The sequence below is a fragment of the Montipora capricornis genome, chromosome 12 (genome assembly GCF_036669925.1).
Source record: "Montipora capricornis isolate CH-2021 chromosome 12, ASM3666992v2, whole genome shotgun sequence".
NCBI classification, from domain to species: domain Eukaryota; kingdom Metazoa; phylum Cnidaria; class Anthozoa; order Scleractinia; family Acroporidae; genus Montipora; species Montipora capricornis.
This window is the reverse complement of record NC_090894.1, coordinates 8,200,681-8,225,760: the sequence shown is the minus strand read 5'-3', so window position 1 is coordinate 8,225,760 and position 25,080 is coordinate 8,200,681. Positions and strand designations below refer to the sequence as shown.

The 25,080-nt window shown below is 39.4% G+C and overlaps 3 protein-coding genes and 1 non-coding gene across 6 annotated transcripts in view; all 4 read right to left on the bottom strand.

Moving 5' to 3' along the window:
- LOC138026611 (keratin-associated protein 16-1-like) overlaps nucleotides 1-25,080 on the bottom strand; it is a 161,803-nt gene that overhangs the window by 66,063 nt on the left and 70,660 nt on the right. The window lies entirely within an intron of this gene.
- LOC138026354 (uncharacterized) lies at nucleotides 2,875-11,150 on the bottom strand. Its single transcript, XM_068873671.1, has 4 exons — nucleotides 11,016-11,150; nucleotides 6,609-7,131; nucleotides 4,954-5,061; nucleotides 2,875-4,535 (listed from the first exon to the last, which is right to left on the bottom strand). The coding sequence occupies exons 2-4, from the start codon at nucleotides 7,097-7,099 to the stop codon at nucleotides 4,502-4,504; spliced, it is 633 nt and encodes a 210-aa protein (XP_068729772.1). The 5' UTR covers nucleotides 7,100-7,131; nucleotides 11,016-11,150; the 3' UTR covers nucleotides 2,875-4,501.
- Nucleotides 12,164-12,236, bottom strand: Trnat-agu (transfer RNA threonine (anticodon AGU)). The gene has a single exon. It is a non-coding gene; the product is annotated as a tRNA-Thr (tRNA).
- The window catches only part of LOC138026609 (keratin-associated protein 5-1-like), a 15,009-nt gene continuing 8,058 nt past the window's right edge, over nucleotides 18,130-25,080 (bottom strand). For 2 of the 3 annotated variants that reach the window (XM_068874024.1, XM_068874023.1), the window contains exon 2: nucleotides 18,130-19,540. In XM_068874024.1, coding sequence (XP_068730125.1) covers nucleotides 18,258-19,508 — 1,251 coding nt within the window. In that variant the 5' untranslated portion in view covers nucleotides 19,509-19,540 and the 3' untranslated portion in view covers nucleotides 18,130-18,257. Of the gene's footprint in view, nucleotides 19,541-22,584; nucleotides 22,642-25,080 lie in introns of all 3 variants that reach the window. The other variant, XM_068874025.1, reaches the window with a different exon arrangement.

Here is a 25,080-nt window from a genome sequence, read left to right as displayed (position 1 = left end):
TTCGTGTTTGTACACTGCACGAACAAACTTTTCGCGTTGCGCCCAACCTGCTTTGTATTTGCCGCTTTGTTTTGCGCCATCAGCTTTGTTTTATGTTTCGGCTGTTTAAAAACAGCGTGTAGACACTCAAAGACGGGTACTCATGCGTGAAACTATTTTCAGTTGCAATGCATGGCGCTTTTAGTGCAAAACAAAAGTGGACCACCGTAAGTCAAGATACTGCCTCCATTCTATCGATCGAACGCACTGCCATATAAATTGGAAGTTCACACACACGAAAGCATTCCCGGTGAGCAACACTGGCACTTACAAGAACGGAGTTTGTAAGCCTACCGTCAATGAAAGTCCCGACCGTGTTTAAAACCCTAGTCGCGGGGGGAACGATCCATATCAACCAATACTTATTATTCTAACAATGAGAGGCTGCGACTCGTGTCACACATATTTGAACAAATCAGAAGAAAGCACCTGTTTTACTAATGTGTGTATCCTTGCCAGTCAAAATATGGTGATAACATCGAGCTGCCCTCTTGTTTGCATCAGTGCAACACGATATTTCCATATTTTCCCAGGGGTGAAAATTCATTTAATCGAAAAAGTTGACGACACAAAAAAGAGGACCAAATTACACCAACGGCTTTAGCCTCTGACGCGTGCCTTGACGTAGACTAAGTGAAACATCGTAATTTAACTAAACGACGAAGTTATACATCAATATCACTGACATTCTTTAATTAACAGAGTATGTCCAATTTGCTTGTGTTATAACATAACTGTAAGGTGAGTTTACAATAGTGAATATACGCATAGTTAGTGTGTTATTAAACACAAATGCAACAACTAGCCGAAGCGTGATGCGTTGGGGATGCTCAAACACAACTGTCGACCGTTATTAGCAGGTGGGGAAACCAATTTTTCACGAAGAGTTTAATAGTTATGCTATATACTCCTCAGCTCCTAAGCACCGGCTGTCAAACCAATATAACTCACGAAAACGACGCTTCTAGTAGCTTGAGACTGATTCTTCTGCCTAGAGCTAAACTGAGATAATTAAAGTCCAACCTCAACCATTTATTTCTTATATGGGAACGTGGATAACGAATATCGATGACGTAACCCAGAAAACGAGGACCCCCTCAGAAGAAGAAGAGGCATATGAAACAGTAAATAGGAAACACACTATCTAGTGGTGTTTAAAATGGCCAGAGAGTCTCTTTAGGTGAATTACCACGGAGATCTTTTTCCCCAAATACCATCAGCCCATACACATATGGGTGCAAGTGTGTGGCAAACGAAAAGCCTGTGGTAATCATCACTTGCAATAATTCTCATTCACCGGCCATTATACACAACAGGAAAAAAACGCAAATTTATGTCTTTTGCCATTTAATATTTGATATGTTATTAGGGGGATTTTCATATTTTGGGTCTTCGCTTTCCCCACACCCGTTTCTAAGGTAGTAGCTTTTCTTCCAGAAAATTATTTGTAACTTAAAGACTGATTCCCTTCATAAATCTGAAAGATTTGTCTTGGACAACTCAACTAGCATTAGTGAGAATTTCCGAAAAAATTTTAAAAGATGACTATCATTATGTAATGGTAAACGTCTATCATTTTAATAACTTGAATGAGAAGTCTATGCAATCTTAAGATAAGCGAATTATCTGGTAGAAAATCTATAGGTGCGGAAGCGTGGCACAGTTTTCACTGAAGAGCGCTTTCGGCGCACAAACAGCAACAGAGCCAGTCAATTTCACTTCACATAGTTTTGTTAATTAGCGCATCGGAATAAAACAAATGAGTGTTATTATATCCCGACAAACGTGTATTTTCAACACAACATTGAGTTAACGCCGCGTAGCATTACAAACCAATATTTAATTTGGCTGTTTTTAAAACGGCTGGAAAAATCAAATTGCAAGACCTGAAGTAAAATTGATAAATAACTTTTACGGTATTTTAGCCGATTTGGTCTACTATTAATTTTCCCGCAAAACGTGGTTTAAAAATAGACTGACACTTTTCTGACGCTGATGAGGACGAACAAGATACCAGACTCCTAGTAAAGTGTCTAAAAGTTGCTAAAAAATTTCTATTTTATTTCCAAAGTTGTCGAAAAATTGCTAAATTTCGAAAAGGTGGCTGAAAAATTGCTACTTGTTTTTACTTGTTTGCACTTTAAGTTGGTTTTATTGCAGTTGAGATCATTTTGTCCACGTGGAGAGCGCTGTTTACCGGCCGGATTCGTCAGTGTCTAGTCTAGCTATTTTAGCTTTTTCAGGGGTAGCGAGATTTGCGCCAGCCTTTTAGCTTCCGCCATAGGTCTTATTCACGATAGCCGCCATGTTGGTTTTCAAATTGTCATGCAAATTAGCCACGTGTTATGCTAGGGGGCAAACATTGGAAACAAGGCAAATTGCGGAAAATCGGCTCGTTGAAATATTGAAATAACTTTTCTAAAAGTACATTTTAGAATTTAGAATTAAGTACCTTTTATAATAATTTTGCATCTTTGATTACCTTTGACATTTTTACTTTCTACTTCGTTATCTGCTCATTTTTCACTAAAAAAAATCGAAGTAACTTGTGTAATCATTCTATTTTACTACTTAGGTGAGAGACATTCAATGACCGTGAAACAAATCATCTGTGTGGCTAAGATGTTCGTTATAACCTCTCGAGCTTGAGTTGTTTGCCCCCTCAGAAGTGTGTAGCTAATTTGCATGATAATAGCAAATCCAACAGGGCGGCCATCGGGAATAAGGTCTATTGGTATTGGCCAGTCCTGGGTTTTGTTCCAAGGGAAATGTTTATCGGATGAGTGACTGGATACGGAATCGTATAGTCTTTATGTTGTTTTATTCGATCTATAAGAAAGATACAAAATTCGTGAGAATTGAAACCTAATGCGAGTGATTCATGAAATTGCATGGGAAATTACAATTCTCAAAATTCAAACGGTTACAAAAAGCTACTTTCTTCTGTGGCGATATCCAGTCAAACTTATTTCAGTATTAACAGGTCAGCAAAACAGGTCAGCAGATCGGACAGTAAAAAACTACAGGTTAACGATGCTCAACGTAAGATACAAAACGGGTGTTGACCTTTGTCCTTATTTCGCGTTTCTTAAAATGTGTCATTCTAACTGAAAGATCAACTTACTTAGCTATCACGCCATCGGCTGTCAATCACGCGACAAATCAAATAAAATCAAAGGTCAATAAACGAATTAAATGTTAATCAACGAAACACTGGGGTACACTTACTCAATTGGATTTAGCTGATGATTTTTCTTCGAAAGCTAATAAATTTCAAGAAAATAATTTTAAAGTGCTACAAAAAAACCAAAAGTTGCCGAAGATCGCAAAAGTTGCCCAAATGGTTGCCATCTCGTAACACAACCCCCTTTAGGGGAACCTAAAATAATTAGGATAGTACGCGCACTCTCACTGGTCAATAGCTGTGTTTAGATGAGAGTATGTAAACACGGATGTGACATCACACATATTTTGATTGGTTATGTGTTGTCAGACGCGCGTTTTGATTGGATGGTAGGAAATATGACGGTGTATTAAGAAAATCTGTTTCAATCAAGAAGTAAAAAAACCAGCAATTTCCTTCATTTGTCGAATTATTTTGTCAAATATTTTATAATAGCAATAGAGGATTTTTTCCCCCTGTTTACATAGCCTCATCTAAACACTCGAGGAGTTGGGAGAATTCTCGACATTTATGCAAACCCTCGACTGCGTCTTGGGTTTGCTTAGCTGTCTCTAATAATCGGGAAGGGCCTAACCTTATAACACAGGCATATTGTTTACACTCAAATCGTTTGATGTTCCATCGTTCCATGGAGTTTGTTACTTTGGAAACACTCTAAAAGCAAGGCACATTCTTCTGAAGTGTTTTTATCTTCACATGCCATCTTTTGTTCTTCGTAAAAGTTTGGGAAGATTCGATCGCGGCATTGTTCTTGTTCCTACTCGTGTATGGTTCTTGATTAAAGCGTCGTTATTCGGATAAGATATTAAATGTATCCGTGGTAATCGAGCCATTGATATTTAATTTTCTCATGTGCTTCTTGATGTGATTTCTCTTTTATAGATTCAAAAAAGTATATGGTACTTTTCCTACCGTGCTCGTGCCAGCGGGCCCGTGCTCGGATAATTATTCCTTTGACGTTTTCTTCGTAAAACAGTTCCAAAGTATCTTAAGCAGAATTAAGAATATTTGCATTTCGGTCGTTAGGATCTGTTTCGAAAATAAACTTGGCTTTAGCGTGTTCTTCTTGAAGATTTTGTTCTCTTTAATTCATATCTCTCCTGTGCTCTTCTTTTCGAATGTTGAATTGTGCGTGCTCTTATATTGTATTTCAACCAGTCCCAAATGCTTCGACTGTCCGCTAACCAAATTGATGTCTCCTCTGTATATCATTAACATAGTCGTCGTCATTTAATAGAGACCATTTTCCAGAGACCAGGTCCTTTGATATCTTTAGAATCATTTACAAGTTCCAGGGAAATTGCGGCATGACCTGTTTTAATAGATGGAATTATATCTGTTGTTAACTAGATCATGTAAGGTATTTGAAATCAGCCAGTAATCCAAACGACAAAAAGCCTTTGGAGAATTTTGACTCCGTGTAAAAAAATTCTTTCAGGGTTTTTGACTCTCTATATATCAACAAGATCGAGCTCCACTTGTAGATTTTCAATTGTAGTTACAACAGATTTTCTCGGATTTAACAGACCTCCTTTCTTATCAAGGATTGGATTAGGAGGGCAGTTTAAATCTCCACCAATAAGAATGTTTTCTTCTTTGTCAATGTTATTTTTCGCAGGGTCGTCAGTAGATTGTTCAGAAAGTTAATGATATTAGTGTCTTTGTTGGGCGCATCAACATTAATCAAAACATACATTTTATTGTTAATCTCAGCTCTTAGTATGACATACCGTCTCAAGGGGTCAAGAATTTTGGAGTGGATTGTAGAACCAACACCCTTTTTAACAAGAATTGCCACCCCGGCCACATGAATTGGAGCTGCCCTGAGCCATAATAATCTGTGAATTGCAATTTTGAAACAAGAATAAGGGAAAGTGAATATGACGATAAAGTTCAGCTGCTATGGTTTAAGGCTGACCACTGATAGGCGAACATCCGACTACCACGCTTGAGGTCGCGGGTTCGCTTCCCAGACAGACCAATCAGGGTCTTACTTTAACTAAAAAGGGAAAATTGTTGGTTTTGTAACTAACAATCGTATGTCTTCTTTGATGAAGAAGCGTACGTCCCGTGTCACAGCTCTTGCTAGGCTAACTGAAAAATCATGTTTGTTGTTGAACATGACATCATACTTATCCTTCAGGTAGGTGACGAGGCTAATCTGGACACAAACACATGATTACATAATTTCTGTTTAATTATAACAGCGTAGTATCATTTCACTTGTAAGTTAAAATGTTACTTCCAGTTTTACCTTTAAGTTACATAGCTAAAAGTGTTGATGGAACAAAATTTAGAGCTGCCAGCGGGACCACACTGTTACTTTCCCAAAACTGATACGTGTGTTGCATTATGGGATTGTCTCGGTAACCACGGTAACCACATGTTAGACTGCATCCTCGACCACAGACGTGTGCAAAACGAGAGAACAATGTCGATGCCCGATCTTCACTTACAAAGGAAATGCTAATTTGCAAAAGCTTTCACTGATTGTTAAATGTGATATGTTTGGAGAGGGAAGTTGCTTTAGTCAGTTGCTTTAGGCCAATTAGCCGAGACAACAGGAGTCTACGTGTTCCAAGAGAGCTTACCGGCTGTTCAATTGATCACTAGGTCAGTACAACCATAGTGGTTTCCGTGGAAACGTTTAATACTGTTAAATCTGATCATGGAGATAGCGTGGAAGAAACCGTGAAGTCACAACGTGCGCGTCGCCTGCCAACGGTGTGGTCGCTTCGTAGTACAGACCACGCCTTTTACTGCGTCCCAACTCTAGCTAGCAAGCAAAACTTTCACACTTCTTAAAATGATACAAAAATTACATTCCCCTTTTGCCAGGGATGCTAATTTACTACAAGATTTATGCATAATAGGAGCACTTAAGAGCAATCACTGATCCCGATACAAGTGGACAGTAAAAGATTTACACCTGGTTACACAATTCACCTATCGTTAATTCCTATAACCTCAGTAAATGACAGGATTTGAAACACGCGAAGAAGTTTCCGCGATGGTTGCATTTTTATACGTTGTAGTGGGGCGAAATTAAAAGATGGTGACGATAATATTGAAGTGCTGTGAATTTTTCGCCGCTCGAGGAAATCCTTCGAAATTACGAGCTCGTGATTTTGAAGGGTTTTCCCGACCGGCGACATGCCACATTAATTAATCTATCCAGCTATGGAGACTATATCAGCTGCTGAAACTAGAACTGTTTTAGTATCCACTGGAATTGTCTTAGAAGGCTTCAGCACGCCCCACAAAACTAAAGACCCAGAATATTAGGATACAAAAGCGAGGATGCACGTTAATGCTAGCAGATCTTTTGCATGAGCCTCCAGGACAACTTAACATGCACTTTTTGGCGGAGCATCGAAAGACGCACCTTCCACCAGGGCAATCTTGCATGCATAGGTCTACATTTGATGGACAGGACATCTCGCACCCTCCTCCAGTACAGACTTGCGTGCATTCCATGGCATTTAATAAGCATGTCATGTTGCACCCTTCCTCTTTACAAACCTGCAGGCATATCTCTGCATCACATCTTGCATTGCACCGGCCTCCTGCGCATCTTTGATCACACTGTTTTACATCCGACGAGCATGCAATGCTGCATCCTCCCCCAATGCAATCCTGCCAGAATATCTCGGAAACAGTATTGGCGACGCAGCCTCCCCCGGTGCAATTTTGGGTGCAATCTCTTACAGATGAGGTACAATTTAAACGGCACCCTCCCTCAAAGCAATCGTCATTGCATGTATTTAGACTGGTACATTCTCCACCAATACAGGATTGGTTATCACAAAATCTGGAACATTCAACGTCAAATAATACGCTTGCTAATAAAAGGGCGAATGTTACAAGATTTTCCATACTCGTTGAAGGCAACTGGAAGTCTCAAAACTCTAACAAAGAGAAAAAGAAATAAAAATAGGCAATTAACTCAGTAATAAGAATGCATTAACACAATCAATGAATCATTGGATGTCTTAAACACGAAGCCGCGCTATCAAAGAGGTCGCTTCAAGCTCTGCTTTTGTGCGAATTCATTCATTAAGCTCGACCGGATAATTCTGAAAAAAAAAAAATAAAGATCTAAGACTAACCTCACTTACAACTTGTATTTCTGAGGTTGCCGAAGAGTTTATGGTGTGTGATTACATTTAGCCTGCTGTACTCGAGAATCTCGACACGAACCAATATGGCACCGTGCCAAAGTCGTCAACCACGGTTGCTTTGCTGGTTATACGTAACACTTGGACAAACGGTATAGATGGGAACAGTGCTATTATAATAGCTGTTACCATTGTAAAGCTTTTGACCTAATTGACCATGATATCCTGAATTGTGTTTTGTTAAATGTACCAATGAAGTAGTATAATTAATTGGATTATTGATTTGTTGTCTGACAGAGAGTCACTGAGGGATGCGAAAAAGTGTAGGGATCAGTTCCCTAAGGCGTTGCTCAGGGGACTAAATTAGGGCCCTTGCTTTTTTTGGTCACGATTAATGATATAGCTGTCTAAAATGCACACTTATGAAAATACATAGATGACACTACCATCTCCGAAACGTTTGCGAATGGGGAGTTTATCAAGGTGCAAATGCCATGTTGGTGAAAAGAACAATAGAGAAAAAATTTGATTCTATTATTATGCAAATCTTGAGCTACATTTTTCTAATGTTTTTGCACCAAGATGGCCGTCTTATCACCTGAGTGCAATCAAAGAACAACTTGACCTGGAACATCCATATTAATGAAACAATTAAGAAGGCCTCCATGAGGTTGTATTTCCTTAGTACAACTAAAGAGAGCTAAAGTTGCACTCGGGGATTTAGGGCTGTTCTATTCTATTATACTTATAACAGATCAATAATGGAATATCCAGCACTATTTTTCCACTATACTTTGCCTAAATATTAATGCAAGAATTAGAACGTGAGAGAGAGAGAACAGTGTTTATTATTTGCCCTAGTCATAGCTACCATGATGCTCTCGATATTATGAATTGAATGTAATTGGCAACCCATGATGATGCAATATGTAAGACACTTTTTGCCACAATTGTAAACGACAACAATGATCGCCTTTACAAGTTTGCCTGTGCCGGGGAGACAATAGAAGTAGTAGTAGTAGTAGTAGTAGTAGTAGTAGTAGTAGTAGTAGTAGTAGTAGTAGTAGTAGTAGTAGTAGTAGTAGTAGTAGTAGTAGTAGTAGTAGTAGTAGTAGTAGTAGTAGTAGTAGTAGTAGTAGTAGTAGTAGTAGTAGTAGTAGTAGTAGTAGTAGTAGTAGCAGTAGTAGTAGTAGTAGTGGTAGTGGTAGTGGTAGTGGTAGTGGTAGTGGTAGTGGTAGTAGTAGTGATAGTCGTAGTAGTAGTGGTAGTGGTAGCGGTAGTAGTAGTTGTTATATGCGAGCGCCAGCGAACAGACAGACTAAAATATCGAATTGCTCGAAATCTCGAAAACAATATTTGCTTCTAATAACCAGGGAAAAGCTTTGTTAAAGTGTGTTTGCATCAGACACGTGTACGATGCATGGTATGGAGTTACAGATCAAAGTTAATTTATTCGCGGAATTACTTGGCAAATGTTACATTGTAATCCGTGTCAAAAAGCAATTTATTTGTTGGCGATATTTCGAAGGGAAGCCAATGTGCTTTAATTTGTGAGTCTTTCAGCTTTGCTGTGCGAAAGGTGGTTGTGCCTCGTGTCACGGTGGACAACAGATACTGATAGAAGGAAACGACATGTATTTGAAATCTTTCAGTGAACAACAAACTATACCAGATGCTGAGACACTGCAATTAATCTACCAGATCACGGGCTTTGCTCTAGAACAACGCCTACATTGTATAATGCCATCGTAAAATTAAACGTGACATTTTATAAAATATAACATAAACTTGTAAAATAATTTTGATTGACATGTAACGAGTAATATGACATGTACTTAAACATCATAAAAACACCTTGAAAAAAAAGTAATGTAATTCCTCTGTTTGTAGCTGTCAAACGAAATCACACATTGAGACTGTTTTCCAAGTACAATAGTTTGTACCCTTGACTTGACTCGACGGATTTGCTCTCATAAGATATCATCATATTTGTGCTATCCAAATTGACTTCCAAAGTTAGAAGATTTTTGCAATGTTAATTATCCTTGCACTTTCAAGCCTTTAGGCCACAATAATCAATGCGCTATTGGCCATCAAAGTCGTAGAAACAACCTGGAGGCAAAAGCGCTACTTGTAAAATTTCCAAAGTACAAACAATTTTTTTAAAAATGTTGCTGAAGAATTGTCAAGTGTGCCACTCTTTCTCAAATTGTCGGAGATTGGTTATTATATGCAGAGCACTTTTCATGTTTTGTGCTGACTTCTTGGCGGAGCGGTAAGATTGGAATACATTTATGCTAATGAGGCAAAATTGGAGTAAGCGTTTCAGTTGCAATAGACCTTTTTACCGATCGATACGGCGGCCATTTTGATTTCTATTGTTTCGAATAGCTATTATGGGATACCCAGGGGGCAAATACATATTAATTTGCCCCCTGAGCATCCCATAATGTCTTCTGAAACAATAGAAATCTAAATGGCCGCCGTATCTGCAAAAAGGTCTATTGCGAATTACCTTCTCTTTTCTTTATTATATTTATGATGATGAATTTCAAGTGAAAGCAATGGATTAAAGTGCAAAGCTGAAGTCTCAAATCCTTCATAGTTGATCAACCAACAAACGCATTAGCTTGTCATTGTTCATGAACCTCTCTCTCCTTTTTGTTGAGTTGGCTTTAATTTCAAGTTTGACCAGCCCTGAAACTAATGTTTTACGAATCAGCTTGTCGACAGACAAACCCTGATATTGAATCTTCTAGAAATCCGATTGCCGTTAGCATGACAACAAAAAAGTTCATTGTTTTATATTACAACTGCGTTAAGCAGCCTTAGTTAATTCATTCATTCATTTCACTTTCAGTTTTGGTTCACCAAGAACAAATCCACCACTAAGGGATGTAACCTCTCATAAAGTAGTGCTTCTTATAGCGAGCGCGGATCGAAGTTGCCTCTCCAAAATGCAGAATGAGAGTGAACTTTGAACAGAGAATACACTAAAAACAAATTAAAGGAAGATTTGATTATATATTACTTGATTGCAACCATATAGGGTTGTAGGGTTGTAGGGTTTAATACTAGCAGAATAACAGCAATGACAAGAACGGAATAGAAGCATGACCACACTCGCAGAAATAATTCGGTCATAAAGACAATTAAAGGGTTACATTTAATCCCTCTATTCTGTGAAACATTTTTTGGAATATTGGATAAATGTTATGATCATGTTTTAATCTAAGCCTTACCTTAACAATGTTTTTCCCTGATAACTAAATTACTGTAATTATCATGCTTTCGACGATTTTGCAATGCTGTATTGTTATACTCATGCAAATAAAGTTTACTGTTGTTGTTGTTGTTGTTGAGTCAGACGGACATCATGGGCGAGATTTAGTTCATGAAATGCGACTTAAACATGAATTTAGTTCATGAAGTGAGACTGTCATATATTCTATATCATAACGAGCTTTACTGAAGTTCTGCACAATATTTGGCGAGTTGTCAACCTATATTTTCTTCACTTTGAAACCAACTATAGCAAACGTTTAATCCATTTACTAAACACATCACCGCCCATATTTGGGTGTTTTTGTGCATAGCTTTTTTCGCTACTGCGATGTGGCAATGCGTTCCCACGGAGTTGATGCGCCGAATATCGAGGCATCAGTAAAACTTACCTTTGATCACTTTTATTCCCTGAAGTCTAGAGGCTTGTGGTCAATGGGCTGTATGTTGTATCAAAGGACTTGTTGTCACCGAGAATTGATGATGTTGAAGTGATGGCGGAGAATTTTGAAACGTGAGGGGGAGGGGCGTCATCGCATGAGAAACCAAGCGCAGTGCCCTCACTAAAATTGTCCTTTCAGTTGGCACAAGCAAACCTCTGTTGAATTTTATCAATGTCTAATGATTCCGGAATCGATTTGTCATTTGAAAATCCAGCAATCATAATTGGCAACTAGAACACAAGTCGGAGCCGTTTTAAAAGGCCCTACAACATACTTTCTCTAAGGTTGATGAATTGACTGGTGAAAAGACCGCGGACTGAATATTTAGCCAAACCATTTTTTTATGCGGCGCTAACACTTTTTATGCGGCACTAGCCCAATTTTAATTAGGCCGCCTCCCTGCCGCACCTGCTCCGTCGCCTTTCTGTTGAAGCTTGATGCGGTATGATCCTATGGCATTCGACCCTAAAGCACAGAGAAAATTTACTCGATTATTCTTAAGACTTGGATACACAATCTTTCCTATTATGTGACAGTCGGCCGAGAATCACGATCCTCTCATAGATTTTCTGGCGGGGAGTTGAGCCAATATAACGGGGTAAAGACGTCTCACTTTTCAGGCCGATGATTGGGTGAAAATTTGAATTTGACATGGTTTGCGAGGCATAAACTCCGGCATCACCATTAATTCAGTTCGCGTTCCATTATAACTATTTTCGATATTTTGACATCTACACTTATCTTATCCTCTTGACATCTATGGAAATCTTTTTAACAAGCAATATGCTTACTTTCCACAATGTCCTACATTTTCAAAAGTGTGTAAAGTTGAGTGTTGACATTATCGCTGACTTTGACTGTTGAGAATTGAATTGTCGATCTGGCAAGATCTGAAATATGTTCTCGTATTGGGCTCCGCCGTCGCTTCGTGCCCAATGCAAAAATTATGTTCAGTCCCAACTAGCCGCCAATATAACGAGAGAGTTTTGCAAGCAAGCAACCGTGGACAATACTTCTGTCGGTGTAGGTTAATTGGATCAAACTGAGAAAGTATATGGGAAACTCAACACTGGACAACTTCTGGGGAAAACTGTAATTGCCCTGAGCGGGATTTGAACCCACGTCCCCCTGATCACTAGTCGGGTGTGATGACCACTACACTATCAGGACAACCATGCTGGCAACTTGGCTGATTTATCACTTAATGTGTGGCATTTACGTGGGACTCCCTGATGGGCCAGTTTTTCTATGTGATAACGCTGGATCAACATTTGATTCACAGGCGGACAATATATAGTTAAGTGTACGTAAGGAAAAGCGACGAAGAGACAAACTCTTGACTGTTCTGGACGAAGTTTAATACGACGTTTCGGCCGTTCGGCCTTCTTCAGGTTAAAAGTTAAAAACTAAAAAACTATTTACAATGAGTGCAAATCACAAAAACAGCAGCTTATATATACAGAGCAGAAATATTGAAATTAAGGAAACGAAACAAAACAAAGGTCAAAGCTACAAGGTGACATGGATTTGACAATCAAAGACAAATAAAGAACTATAACAAAGGTCTAAACTCCAAGGTGACATAGATTTAACAATCAAAAACAAATAAAGAACTATAGGTGACATATCGATAAAAATGCATCGTATTGGGAAAATGTCAACTCACAACTACTCAATTGTAGTAATTAATGCGGTGTTTCGATCTAGATTCCCAACTTTTATTAAGACCATGAGGATTAAGGGTAAATAATTGCGCAGTCCAATAGGCCTCCCTAGTTTCAAAGTTCAGCTACTGGTCGTCATTATTCCATTCAACAAAAACTTTCTTGTTCATCGCAAAATGTTATTTATTCGGCCACTTGTGCCAAATGCAACCTGCAATATGTGGGCTCCACCTCGACTGAATTTAAAGTAAGATTCCGTAACCACAAGTCGAACATGCTGAAGAACAAAAGAACTTGTGAATTGGCTATCCACTATAATAACTCTGAACATGAAATTTCACAAATCAATTTCATCATTATCGAACAAATTAGGTCTTTTGAAAATTCTTTGCATCTTGAACAATTGTTACTCACTAGGGAGGCCTATTGGACTGCGCAATTATTTACCCTTAATCCTCATGGTCTTAATAAAAGGCGGGAATCTAGATCGAAACACCGCATTTATTACTACAATTGAGTAGTTGTGAGTTGACATTTTCCCAATACGATGCATTTTTATCGATATGTCACCTATAGTTCTTTATTTGTTTTTGATTGTTAAATCTATGTCACCTTGAAGTTTAGACCTTTGTTATAGTTCTTTATTTGTCTTTGATTGTCAAATCCATGTCACCTTGTAGCTTTGACCTTTGTTTTGTTTCGTTTCCTTAATTTCAATATTTCTGCTCTGTATATATAAGCTGCTGTTTTTGTGATTTGCACTCATTGTAAATAGTTTTTTTAGTTTTTAATTTTTAACCTGAAGAAGGCCGAACGGCCGAAAAGTCGTATTAAACTTCGTCCAGAACAGTCAAGAGTTTGTCTCTTCGTCGCTTTTCCTTACGTACACTTAACTATATATTGACAGTTCCAGCGTTTAATAACGTAACTCTTGACAGTTCCAGCGTTTAATCGACGTTTCGGCCTTCGGCCTTCTTCAGGATAGTTTAAAAGTTAAAAATTAAAAAAGCTATATACAATGGTTGTGAGTGGCAGAGTTACGGGCTTTTATATAGTACACCGAAAATGGAAATTAAGGTTACGTAACAAAAGAAAAGGTCTTAATTACAAGCTAGGCAAAACAAAAAACAATTGATAAAAAGGAACAAACAGACTAATTAGATAAATCGTGTTATTACGTAACAAACTCCCCATTGAGGGCCTCTGAGTGAATGTGCGGGTCAATATCATAACAAGGTCCTCAGAGAGGGCCCCTAAACAATGTAATAGATCCCCAATCGAAAGCCCCTGAATGAAAAACCAAACACAAACATAACAGAATCCCTCAATAGAGTTTTTGAACAAAGACAACAACGACTAAGTGAAGGCTAACAAAACAAAAGGGCAAGATTACAAACTGGAAACATTCAAAGCTAGATGGGAGCTAACGAGGTCCTACAGACAGCAAAAATTACGATGATTACAAATTTGGGCTGAAAAGAATTTACACTACAATAGAGACAAAGTCAACTGTTGTAGCAGATACGATTTTTGGATTTGAATTCACGCCTTTTGTTAAGACCGTGTGGATATAATGAAAAGAGTTGTCATATATATATATATATATATATATATGATACAGATAGTACATTACTAAATCAAATCAAATCAAATCTACGTTGTATCGGCGCTTAAAATATTTAATATAATTCGGTATTTGCGACTCAAAATCGCTATTAGTTTATAAACTAAACATTTATAGCTCTATCATTCACTTCATTGTCCACCCATGATCAAAGTTGGTTAAACTATCAAAGAACGTTGCTTTTGTGAAGCGAACGTACTTAAAATTCTGTGCGGAGTCGCAGTGACATGCTGCAGACTTACTAAATTAAAGCGCGTTGGGCGTGACTCATGTCCAGAGCCCTCGCAAGGATCTTTGGCGCCGAAAAAACTTTCACTTTTTAAAGTGCAAATTGGTGATATTTCTTTCGATGTTGCGGAGAGGGGTGCGCAAACTGTTCTCAGGGCTAATATGTATTCATTACATTTTCGAACAGGAATATTATTGCGTTTCTAGCTTTCTGATTGGTTCATTCAATCTCGGTTATCGGCTCATATACCTAATATGGAAACTGGTTGCGTCGAGTTTTGCCAAGCTGGAAACTGATTGGCTTTGACTTCCAAGAATCCAAGCGTTCAGAATTAAATGAAAATTTTATAAAACAATTATTCCAATAGCACTTGTTGGATATTAGATTGGTCATGGTCAACTCGGCGCTACGCGGCTCATTGGCTATTTATCGTCTCATATCCAATAAGCGCAAATGGAATAATTCTTAAGCATTTGGTGGGATCATCATGCATAGTATTCGTGATTGAGCTAGCAAGGGTAGACCCAAATGGCCAATTCATTTGATTGATTTCAGTTAAAATATTGGACTTTGCAAAACACACTGTAATCTCAGTCTCTATAGTATGTTCTTTGCTTATTCTTAGACGTTGATGCGTTACAGATACAGAAAACAGGCCGGTGGTCAGTTATATCAGTTAAGCCAATCCCAGGAACATTATTCTGGATTGAAACATTAGTGATCAATTATATTGAGGTGGAAGTAAGGTCTGTGATTCTATTCGGTTTAGTAATGAGGGGGAGGAAATTATTAGAATACAACATATCAAGATATGAAGATAGTCCTCAGTGTTGGCATACGTTGTCGTCAAAACCTCAAATTTGGTGATTTCACGTCGTTGTCATAAACTTAAGAGAACAGCAAGAAAATATGTTAAAATACGTGTCGCACTTGCAGCACGATATTTTTCCCTCTTTTAAACCAATGATGTCATTGTTTTGTGGCGTTGGCGTTGTCGTTGTCGTAGATATCGTCGTTTCTTAAACTCTCTATTGCTTCGTATTTAACGGTTAAAGGATCGATATTTGAGGTACCAGTGATGGGTGACGGATGTTTCTAATTTTCTCTGATAAATGGGACAAGTCCACTACTTTTAACCTCATAAACTGCCCTCATGGCATTATCTTTTCACAGATCACCTCGTTTTGCGTCATTGTAACAGGTGATTTTCCCGTTACGGTTATGTTGTTGAGCGGCGAAGCCTCGAGAAGGCTGAGGCGGGGAGGAAGGTTTTCCTCCGCCATAGCCTTCTTGTGGTTTCGCCGCTCGAATCTCACGCTATCTGCAACAACAGAACGGCCAGCTAAGAAGGGTACCAGTAGACGCAAAATATCTATGATTAGCATCTTCTGTTTGTCCACCAGCATTTCTACATTGCGGTATCGCCTCTGCGATCTCAAGAGATTGGTTGGAAACCACCTATACCTGGAGAGAACAAAATGTTGAAACAATCAAAGGGGAAAGTGACTATGACGATGACGTTCAGCTGCTATGGTTTAAGGTTGACCTCTGATAGGCGAACATCGGACTACCACGCTGGAGGTCGAGGGCTTACTTTAACTAAAAAGGGAAAATTATTGGTTTTATAACTAACAATGGCAATTCTTCTTTGATGGAGAAGCGTACGCCCAGTGTCACAGGTCTTGCTAGGCTGGCTGGTTGTTGAGCTTGACATCATACTTATCGTGCAGGTAGCTATAGGTGACGAGGCTAATCTGGACGCAAAAACATGATTACATAATTTCTGTTTAACAGCATAGTATAATTATGCCTAACTTATCTTTAAATTACATCGCTAAAAGTGTTGATAGAGCAAAATTTAGAGCTGTCAATGAGACCACACCTTTACTTCCCCAAAACTAATACGTGTGTTGCATTATGGGATTGTTTCGGTAGCCACGGTAACCACGTGTTAGAATTCACCGTCGACCACAGACGGGTGCAAATCGAGAGAACAATGTCGATGCACGATCTCCACTTACAAAGGAAATACTAAGTTGCAAAAGCTTTCACTGATTGTTGAATATGATATTTTTGGAGAGGGCAATTGCTTTAGGCTAGTAGCCGAGACAACAGGAGTCTACGAGTTCCAAGAGAGCTTACCTGCTGTTAAATTGATCACTGGGTCAGTTCAACCGTAGTGGTTTCCGTGGAAACGTTCTATACTTTTCTAATCTGACCATGGAGAGAGTGAAAGAAACCGTGAAGTCTCAAGTGAACGTGCACGTCGCCTGCCAACGGTGTGGTCACCTCGTGGTACAGACAACGCCCTTTACTGCGTCCCAACTTTAGCTAACAAGCAAAACTTTCACACTTCTTAAAATGCTACGAAAAGACTTAAAAATGGTTTCTTAGTATCACGATGCCCTTAACTACATCCCCTTTTTGCCAGGGATGCTAATTTACTCAAAGGTTTTTACATGACTTTAGCACTTCCGAGCAATGTTCATTCCGATACAAGTGGACAGAAGAAGATTTAGGCCTGGTTACACAATTCACCTATCGTTATTTCCTATAACCTCAGTAGATGATTTGAAACACGGGACGGAGTCTCTGCGATAGTTGCATTTTTAGACGTTCTAGTAGCGCGAAATTAAAAAATGGTGATGATATTATTATAGTGCTGTGAAATTTTCGCCTTTCGTGATTTCGATGGGTTTTCCTCTGTCTCAGCTTGCATATTCTTACATGCCACATTAATTTATTTATTTATTTATTATTTATTTAATCAATTTGCCAACAAAGGCAGGCGGCAACACAATAGAAGGTGTACCTCCTACAAGGTGTATCCCCCACCCAACCCAACCCAACCCACACAATGCACATAAAAACTAACTGTACCAATCCCTCCCGCTGGTAATTTCTAAAAAAAAAATTAATAAGAACATCTAACTAAATTATTAATCTACGACATTTACAGCAGACAAGTTTGAAAGTACGAGCGACATCAGCATCGAATACAACACGTAATCTAGTGAAGTAGAATGAATATAAGTTTCCTTCCTTAATCTAACCTATCTATTCTATCCAGCTATGCAGACTTTATCAACTACCGAAAGTAGAACTGTTTTAGTATCCACTGGAATTGTCTTAGAAGGCTTCAAAAACTGCCACAAAACCAAAGACCCAGAATACTAGGATACAAAAGCCAGCATGTAGGTTAATGCCAGCAGATCTTTTGCATGAGCCTCCAGGACATTTTAACGTGCACTTTTTGGCGGAGCATCGAAAGACGCACCCTCCCCCAAGGCAATTTTGAGTGCATTGGTCTACATTTGATGCACAGGACATTTCGCACCTTCCTCCAGGACAATCTTGGATGCATTCCTTTCCACTTGATAAGCATGCCATGTTGCACCCTCCCCCAGAACAATCCTGTTGGCATTTCTCGGCTTCACATTCTGAATTGCACCTGCCTCCTGCGCAACTTTGATCGCACTGTTTTGCATTTGACGAACATGCAATATTGCATCCTCCCCCAGTGCAATCCTGGTCGAACATCTCGGAATTGATATTGGCGATGCAGCCTCCCCCGGTGCAATCTTGGGTGCACTTCCCTACAGGGGAGTTACATTCCAAATGGCACCCTCCTGTAGAACAATCTTGGATACATTTCTTTCCACTTGATAAGCATGTCATGTTGCACTTTCCCCAGAACAATCCTGTTGGCATTTCTCGGCTTCACATTCTGAATTGCACCTGCCTCCTGCGCAACTTTGATCGCACTGTTTTGCATTTGACGAACATGCAATATTGCATCCTCCCCCAGTGCAATCCTGGTCGAACATCTCGGAATTGATATTGGCGATGCAGCCTCCCCCGGTGCAATCTTGGGTGCACTTCCCTACAGGGGAGTTACATTCCAAATGGCACCCTCCTGTAGAACAATCTTGGATACATTTCTTTCCACTTGATAAGCATGTCATGTTGCACGCTTTTCCTATGCTGCACTCCTGCTGGCATTTCTCGGCATCACATGTTGAATTGCACCCGCCTCTAGTGCAACTTTGATTGCACTGTTTTGCATTTGACGAACATGCAATACTGCATCCTCCCCAGGCGCAATCCTGATTGAATATCTCGGAATCACTATTGGCGTTGCAACCTCCCCAGGAGCAATCTTGGGTGCACTTCCCTACAGGGGAGTTACATTCCAAATGGCACCCTCCTGCAGAACAATCTTGGATACATTCCTTTCCACTTGATAAGCATGTCATGTTGCACCCTTCTCCTGTGCTGCACTCCTGCTGGCATTTCTCGGCATCACATGTTGAATTGCACCCGCCTCTTGAGCAACTTTGATTGCACTGTTTTGCATTTGACGAGCATACAATACTGCATCCTCCCCAGGCGCAATCCTGATTGAATATCTCGGAATCACTATTGGCGTTGCAACCTCCCCAGGGGCAATCTTGGGTGCACTTCCCTACAGGGGAGTTACATTCCAAATGGCACCCTCCTGCAGAACAATCTTGGATACATTCCTTTCCACTTGATAAGCATGTCATGTTGCACCCTTCTCCTGTGCTGCACTCCTGCTGGCATTTCTCGGCATCACATGTTGAATTGCACCCGCCTCTTGAGCAACTTTGATTGCACTGTTTTGCATTTGACGAGCATGCAATACTGCATCCTCCCCAGGCGCAATCCTGATTGAATATCTCGGAATCACTTTTGGCGATGCAGCCTCCCCATATGCAATCTTGGGTGCACTCCCTGACAGATGAGGTACAATCCAAATTGCACCCTCCCCGAATGCAATCGTCATTGCATCTATTGAGACTGGTACATTCTCCACCAATACAGGATTGGTTACCACAGGCTCCTGAACATTCAACGACAAATATGCTTGCTAATAACAGCGCGGATGCTACAAGATTTTCCATACTCGCTGAAGGCAACTGGAAGTCTCAAAACTCTAACGAAGAGAAAAAGAAATAACAGTAGGCAATAAACTCATTAACTAGTTTACCTAAATGACAGAAATGCTGCCGAGGGGAAGGGATCGGAGATGTTCAGTTATAAAGGCGGTAATTTAACGACAGTTCGTGCATGGAATTGAAGGGACATTTTAATACATCTTGAACAGGGACGGTACAAGACGTGAACCCCAAACTGGACCCCAAACTGGACCTCCTCGACAGAGAAAAGGAAACAATTGATGGTTTTTCACATTGACATCATTAAATTCTAAAATAAAAATCGCAAGGTCTTCTGAATTTTTATCTAAAGGAGGTAGAAATAAATCTTTTTCCAAGTTTCCAGTTCCGTGACGTCTTTCTTTTCGAAAATTCAGCATTTTGAATTTCCGAATTGTCACCATGCGTGACCCCATGATACGAAGCTATTTGGTTGAAAAAGAGATGTCTAACCCTATGAAGCTCAGTAGTTTCAATCTTTCAAGTATATAAGGAGATCTGTTCGTACACATGCATTTTATTTCATGAGCGAAAAGTAAACGCTTTCCTTGCAAAGTGAATTCCAGTTGTTTTTGTTGGTTACCAGCCGCCATATTTTTGGACCACATGGCGTCTTCATACTAGGCTTTTATAGATTGTGCTAGCATAATTGCTGGCATAATTTGAGGAAATTAGCATAATTTTCGCTGATTTTTAAAAAGTAGCACTGCTAGCATAATCGGTATATATTGATAAGCCTGAGACCATTTTTGTTCAATGTTTTAGCCGCATTCGTGGTTTCAGTGGTATCAGAGAGAGAGCTTTCTTAGAAGGCTGGCAGTCTGGCACGAGATGACGGGACCGAAAGTTGCCAAATCGTGTTGGTCACAGTACCTCTCATTTGCAAATTTGCCAAACGGCTTCAGCCACACCACCCGATAACTTGCAGCTAGAGACCATACGAGAACTAGCAAACATAGCCAGACACCTTTGCCTTAGGACAAAGAAAGCAAAATACAATGGAAGAGCAGCTTATGACGCCGAAAAAGTATTGCTACACGATCGTGATACGTTTTTGGGCTTGCTTCGCTCATTTTTCAAAAGGAATAATTTCAGTAAGAACAAGTAAGTTACAGTTCTCTTTCAAGCTGTCGCAATTACATACTGCATCCCCAACCCATGGAAGCGCGCAATAGTTACTGCCTTACATAAGAAAGGTCCACTCAATGATGCATGCAATTATAGACCTATTTCTCTTACTTGCATTTTATGTAAGGTATTTGAGAAATTACTTTATAGACATGCTTGCTATCACAATGAATGCAACCACGCTATTTGCTGATGATTCAAAGCTAATAGCAAACGCACGATCACCTGAAACCATTCAGTCAGACTTACACTGCTTATCAAATGAATCAAAGTGCAACGTTTTGCATATTGGTAAAGACAACCCTAAGAATAACTACATGACGGTCCATACACCCTTGCAAGTGCTTGAAAAGGAAAGAGATCTGGGAGTGGTTGTTTCAGCCGGTGATACCCATTGTTGGGAGGAACAATTACGAGGAATGATTGGAAAAGCAAAACAAATGACGTAATGGATCGTTAGGAATGTTGTATCTAGGAAACCAGAAGTGCTGATACCATTTTACAAAGCTTTTGTCGGACCCCATTTGGAATACGCAGTGCAGGTGTGGGCCCCAACCACAAGACACGGAAACTGGGGTATTATAATGGAAATTGAGGACTTCCAAAGACAGTTTACGAGGATAATTGAGGGCATGGGCCTACTCCCTTATCGTCAAATTAAAAGGTTACAGCATCTCAAATTAACGACTTTATTGGAACCTCGAATGCGTGGTGACTTAACTTTTTTAATTTTTAAACAATTTTTAAAATGGAGACTAGTGAGCAGCACACAGCAACTGATCTTGTTAAATTTGTTTATTATCCGACCGGTTTGGTCTGATTAAACAGACTTCATCAGGGATTCTAACAAGATGTCTAAAGGGAACTAGTTTTATAGATTGAGTTAAAGTACAAAGCACGTTCCACTAAACAAAACACTTACGAGAAATACGAGTAGGACATAACGCAAATCCTGCCAGTAGAAAAGGTGTAAAGTTTATTTTAATTTTGGGGCTCACGATTTAACGTTAAATGAATGAAGTCTGTTTGATCAGACAAAACCGGTCGGATAATAAACAAAGTTAACAAGATCAGTTGCTGTGTGCTGCTCACTAGGTTCCATTTAAAAAATTAAAAAAAGCGACCTAAGATCTCGTTTCTAGATTTGCTTCTTTTCAAAGACTCCGTCTGTCAGACACTGCAATACTCTACCTTTCAAAAACGCTAAATAAGTATTTGTACATACCTTTTGAATCATTTCATCCCACCAGCAACAAAAAGGCATTCATTAAACGCGAACTTATGCGGTATGCCAGAAATAGTCCCAGGTCATTCACTGAGACGCGGCTACTTTTCTGGAAGCGCCTACGCCTTAGGGGTATCCTGCTAAGTTTTTACTACCCATTTTTAGGGAGATTAGCTATAGCAATAGGTGTAAATGGTTCTCTAAGCCTAGAAAGGTACCTACACGGAGACGGGTGGTTTTCAAAACCACCTTTAATTGCAGTCATGTCGGAATCAAAAAAGTTATCCTTAAGCATTTACCACACCTTAGTTCTATTGTTAGTTATTATAAGTCTACCAATACGTTAGCGCAACTTAGTAAGTACTTAGTACGTTTTTAGGGCTCACAATTTAACGTTAAATCGTGAGCCCCAAAATTAAACTTTACCGGTCTTTTCTACGCAGGATTTACGTTACATCCTGCGCGTATTTCTTGTGGGTGTCTTGCTTTTCACACCCTTACTGAAACGTGCTTTTGTGCTATCACTTCCTGTATAGAACTAGTTCCCTTTAGACATCTTGTTAGCATCTCTGATGAATTCTGTTTGATTAGACGAAACCGGTCGGATAATAAACAAAGTTAACAAGATCAGTTGCGCTGCTCACTAGTTTCCTTTTAAAAAAATTAAAAAACAAAACTCTGTGATCATACCGCGTGTTCTTCTCCCGATTACAGAGCTGCCTCGTTCGTTCTCTTCAGGCTCACTTACTGCGGCAGAAGAATACATTAACACGATCAATGAATTATCGGATGTCTTTAACACGATGCCACGCTATAAAAAGAGTCGCTACACGCCTTGCTTTTGTTCGAATTCATTCATTAAGCACGACCGGATAATCCAAAAAGAAGAGGAAAATCTAAGACCAACCTCACTTACACCTTGTACTTCTAACCTGCTGTACTCGAGAATCCGGACATGAACCAATATGGCGCCGTGCCAAAATTGTCAACCACGCTTGCTTTTCTGGTTATACTTTACACTTGGACAAAGGGTACAGATGGGAAAGTGCTATTATGATGACTGTTTTGTTTGACTATTGTAAAGCTTTTGTATTTTGTTAAGGGAACTGGTCAAACCTACGATACTCGAACAAGACCCACCTTTGGGGTAGGGGGTTCTCAAAGACACCACCTATCTTCGAACTTATCACATAAACATTACCGACAACATTTTATTGGCTTTTAAATTTGAGTTGACACAGGAATATTCAGCTAGCAAGAGTCGGCATTACTAGACAAACAAGAAAAGTGAGGTTTGAATCTCACTGTAATTTTTACTGCTGGATAGAGGGGTGGCTATGCAATATAGACACCATCTTTTTACGTTAAGCAAGGGGGGTGCAGGCAGACACCACCATCTATTTTGTGGTTCAGTGGTGGGTCCTGTTCGAGTGTAGTACCTGCAGTTTTGACCACTTCCCTAGATGTACTTAAGTAGTAAAATTAATAGGATTACTGATTTGCTGTCTAACAGATTCCAGAAAATTAGAGTTACTGAGGGATGTGTACGTAGATGACACTAAACATCTCTGAAACAGTTGAAAAGGGAGGGTTCAGCAACGTTCAAATTGCTGTAGAAAGAGTTATACAATGGTCACTGAAAATACAGAGTTCAGTTAAACACAGAGAAGTGTAAAGAAATGCGAATTTCGTTTACTAAGTCGCAGCAGGATTTTGAGCCCATTCTCATTAATGGCGATGCTTTAGATGCAGTAGACAGTGCAAAGCTACTAGGGCTTATACTTCCAATAATTTTACCTGGAACATCCATATTAATGAAACAATTAAGAAGGTCTCCAAGAGGTTGTATTTTCCTAGTACAACTAAAGAAAGCTAAGGTTGCACCCGCTGATTTAGGGCTATTCTATTCTACTTATATTAGATCAATTATGGAATATGCAGCATTATTCTTCCACTATAGCTAGCTTGCCTAAATGTTCATGCTAGAATTAGAAGGTGTGCAAGCCTGAGAAAGAGAACAATGTTCATTTATTTATTTGCCCTAGTCATAACTACCATGATTCTCTTGATATTATGAATTGAAAGAAATTGGCCACCCATCATGACGAAATATGTGAGACACTGCATGTTTTACCACAATTGTAAACGACAGTAATGATCGCCTTTACAAGTTATTGCTTGCGCCGGAGAGACAGTAGTAGTAGTAGCAGCAGCAGCAGCAGCAGCAGCAGCAGCAGCAGCAGCAGTAGTAGTAGTAGTAGTAGTAGTAGTAGTAGTAGTAGTAGTAGTAGTAGTAGTAGTAGTAGTAGTAGTAGTAGTAGTAGTAGTAGGAGTAGTTTCAGCAGCTGCCCACGAGCGCCACCGCACACCCAGACTAAAATCTCGAGTTGCTCGAGATATCGAAAACAATACTTGCTTTTAACCAGGGGAAGGATTTTATAAAGTGTGTTTGCGTCAGACAGGTGTATGATCTTATAGGACTACAGATCAAAGTTAATGTATTTGTGGAATTACTTGTTGTTAGAACAAAAGGTTCGACAACAAAACGCTAAATTTTAGTTGTCGACAACTTCGAAGGTTTCCCTTTTTCAGAAAAGAAACTGCTAATCGTAGACAAAGTAAAATTTTTGCATTAATTGTCAATAATCTGTCCCGCAGACTATGTATTAGTCACGAACGATGTTCTTATACCGAAGCCAGCCAAAACAAGTCTGTGTCACTCACAAAGGTAATTCTATTTTCACTTTTGCTCGAATCTAATAGACTAAAGTGGATCGAAAACGGCAACTAATTTTTATCACACCAAAACAGCGTGTCTAGTGTGTATTAGCGGGCAATTCCACCAACAGATAATTTGGCGGTCGCCTAAAAGAAGGGGAAAAATCGGACGACAGAAAATACGATTATGGAACAGCTGATTTTATCGAACAGTGGTTATATAAACATGTTCATGTATCAACGCAGTGCGAAAGTAAATAGCAACTTAAGGGTAGTTTGTTTACAAAACTATGAATGTTGCTTTTAAAACATTTTTAAATGCTCAAGAACAAAACAAATGGTGAAACACCCTAAGGGGTGGGAACTCTTAAATACCTTCTATAAAAAGGATAAAAGCACTTTCTTGCATGGAAAAACAGAAACAGAAACCTGGGCTGTATTTCAAAACTAGACGCTCTAAGAGCCTTC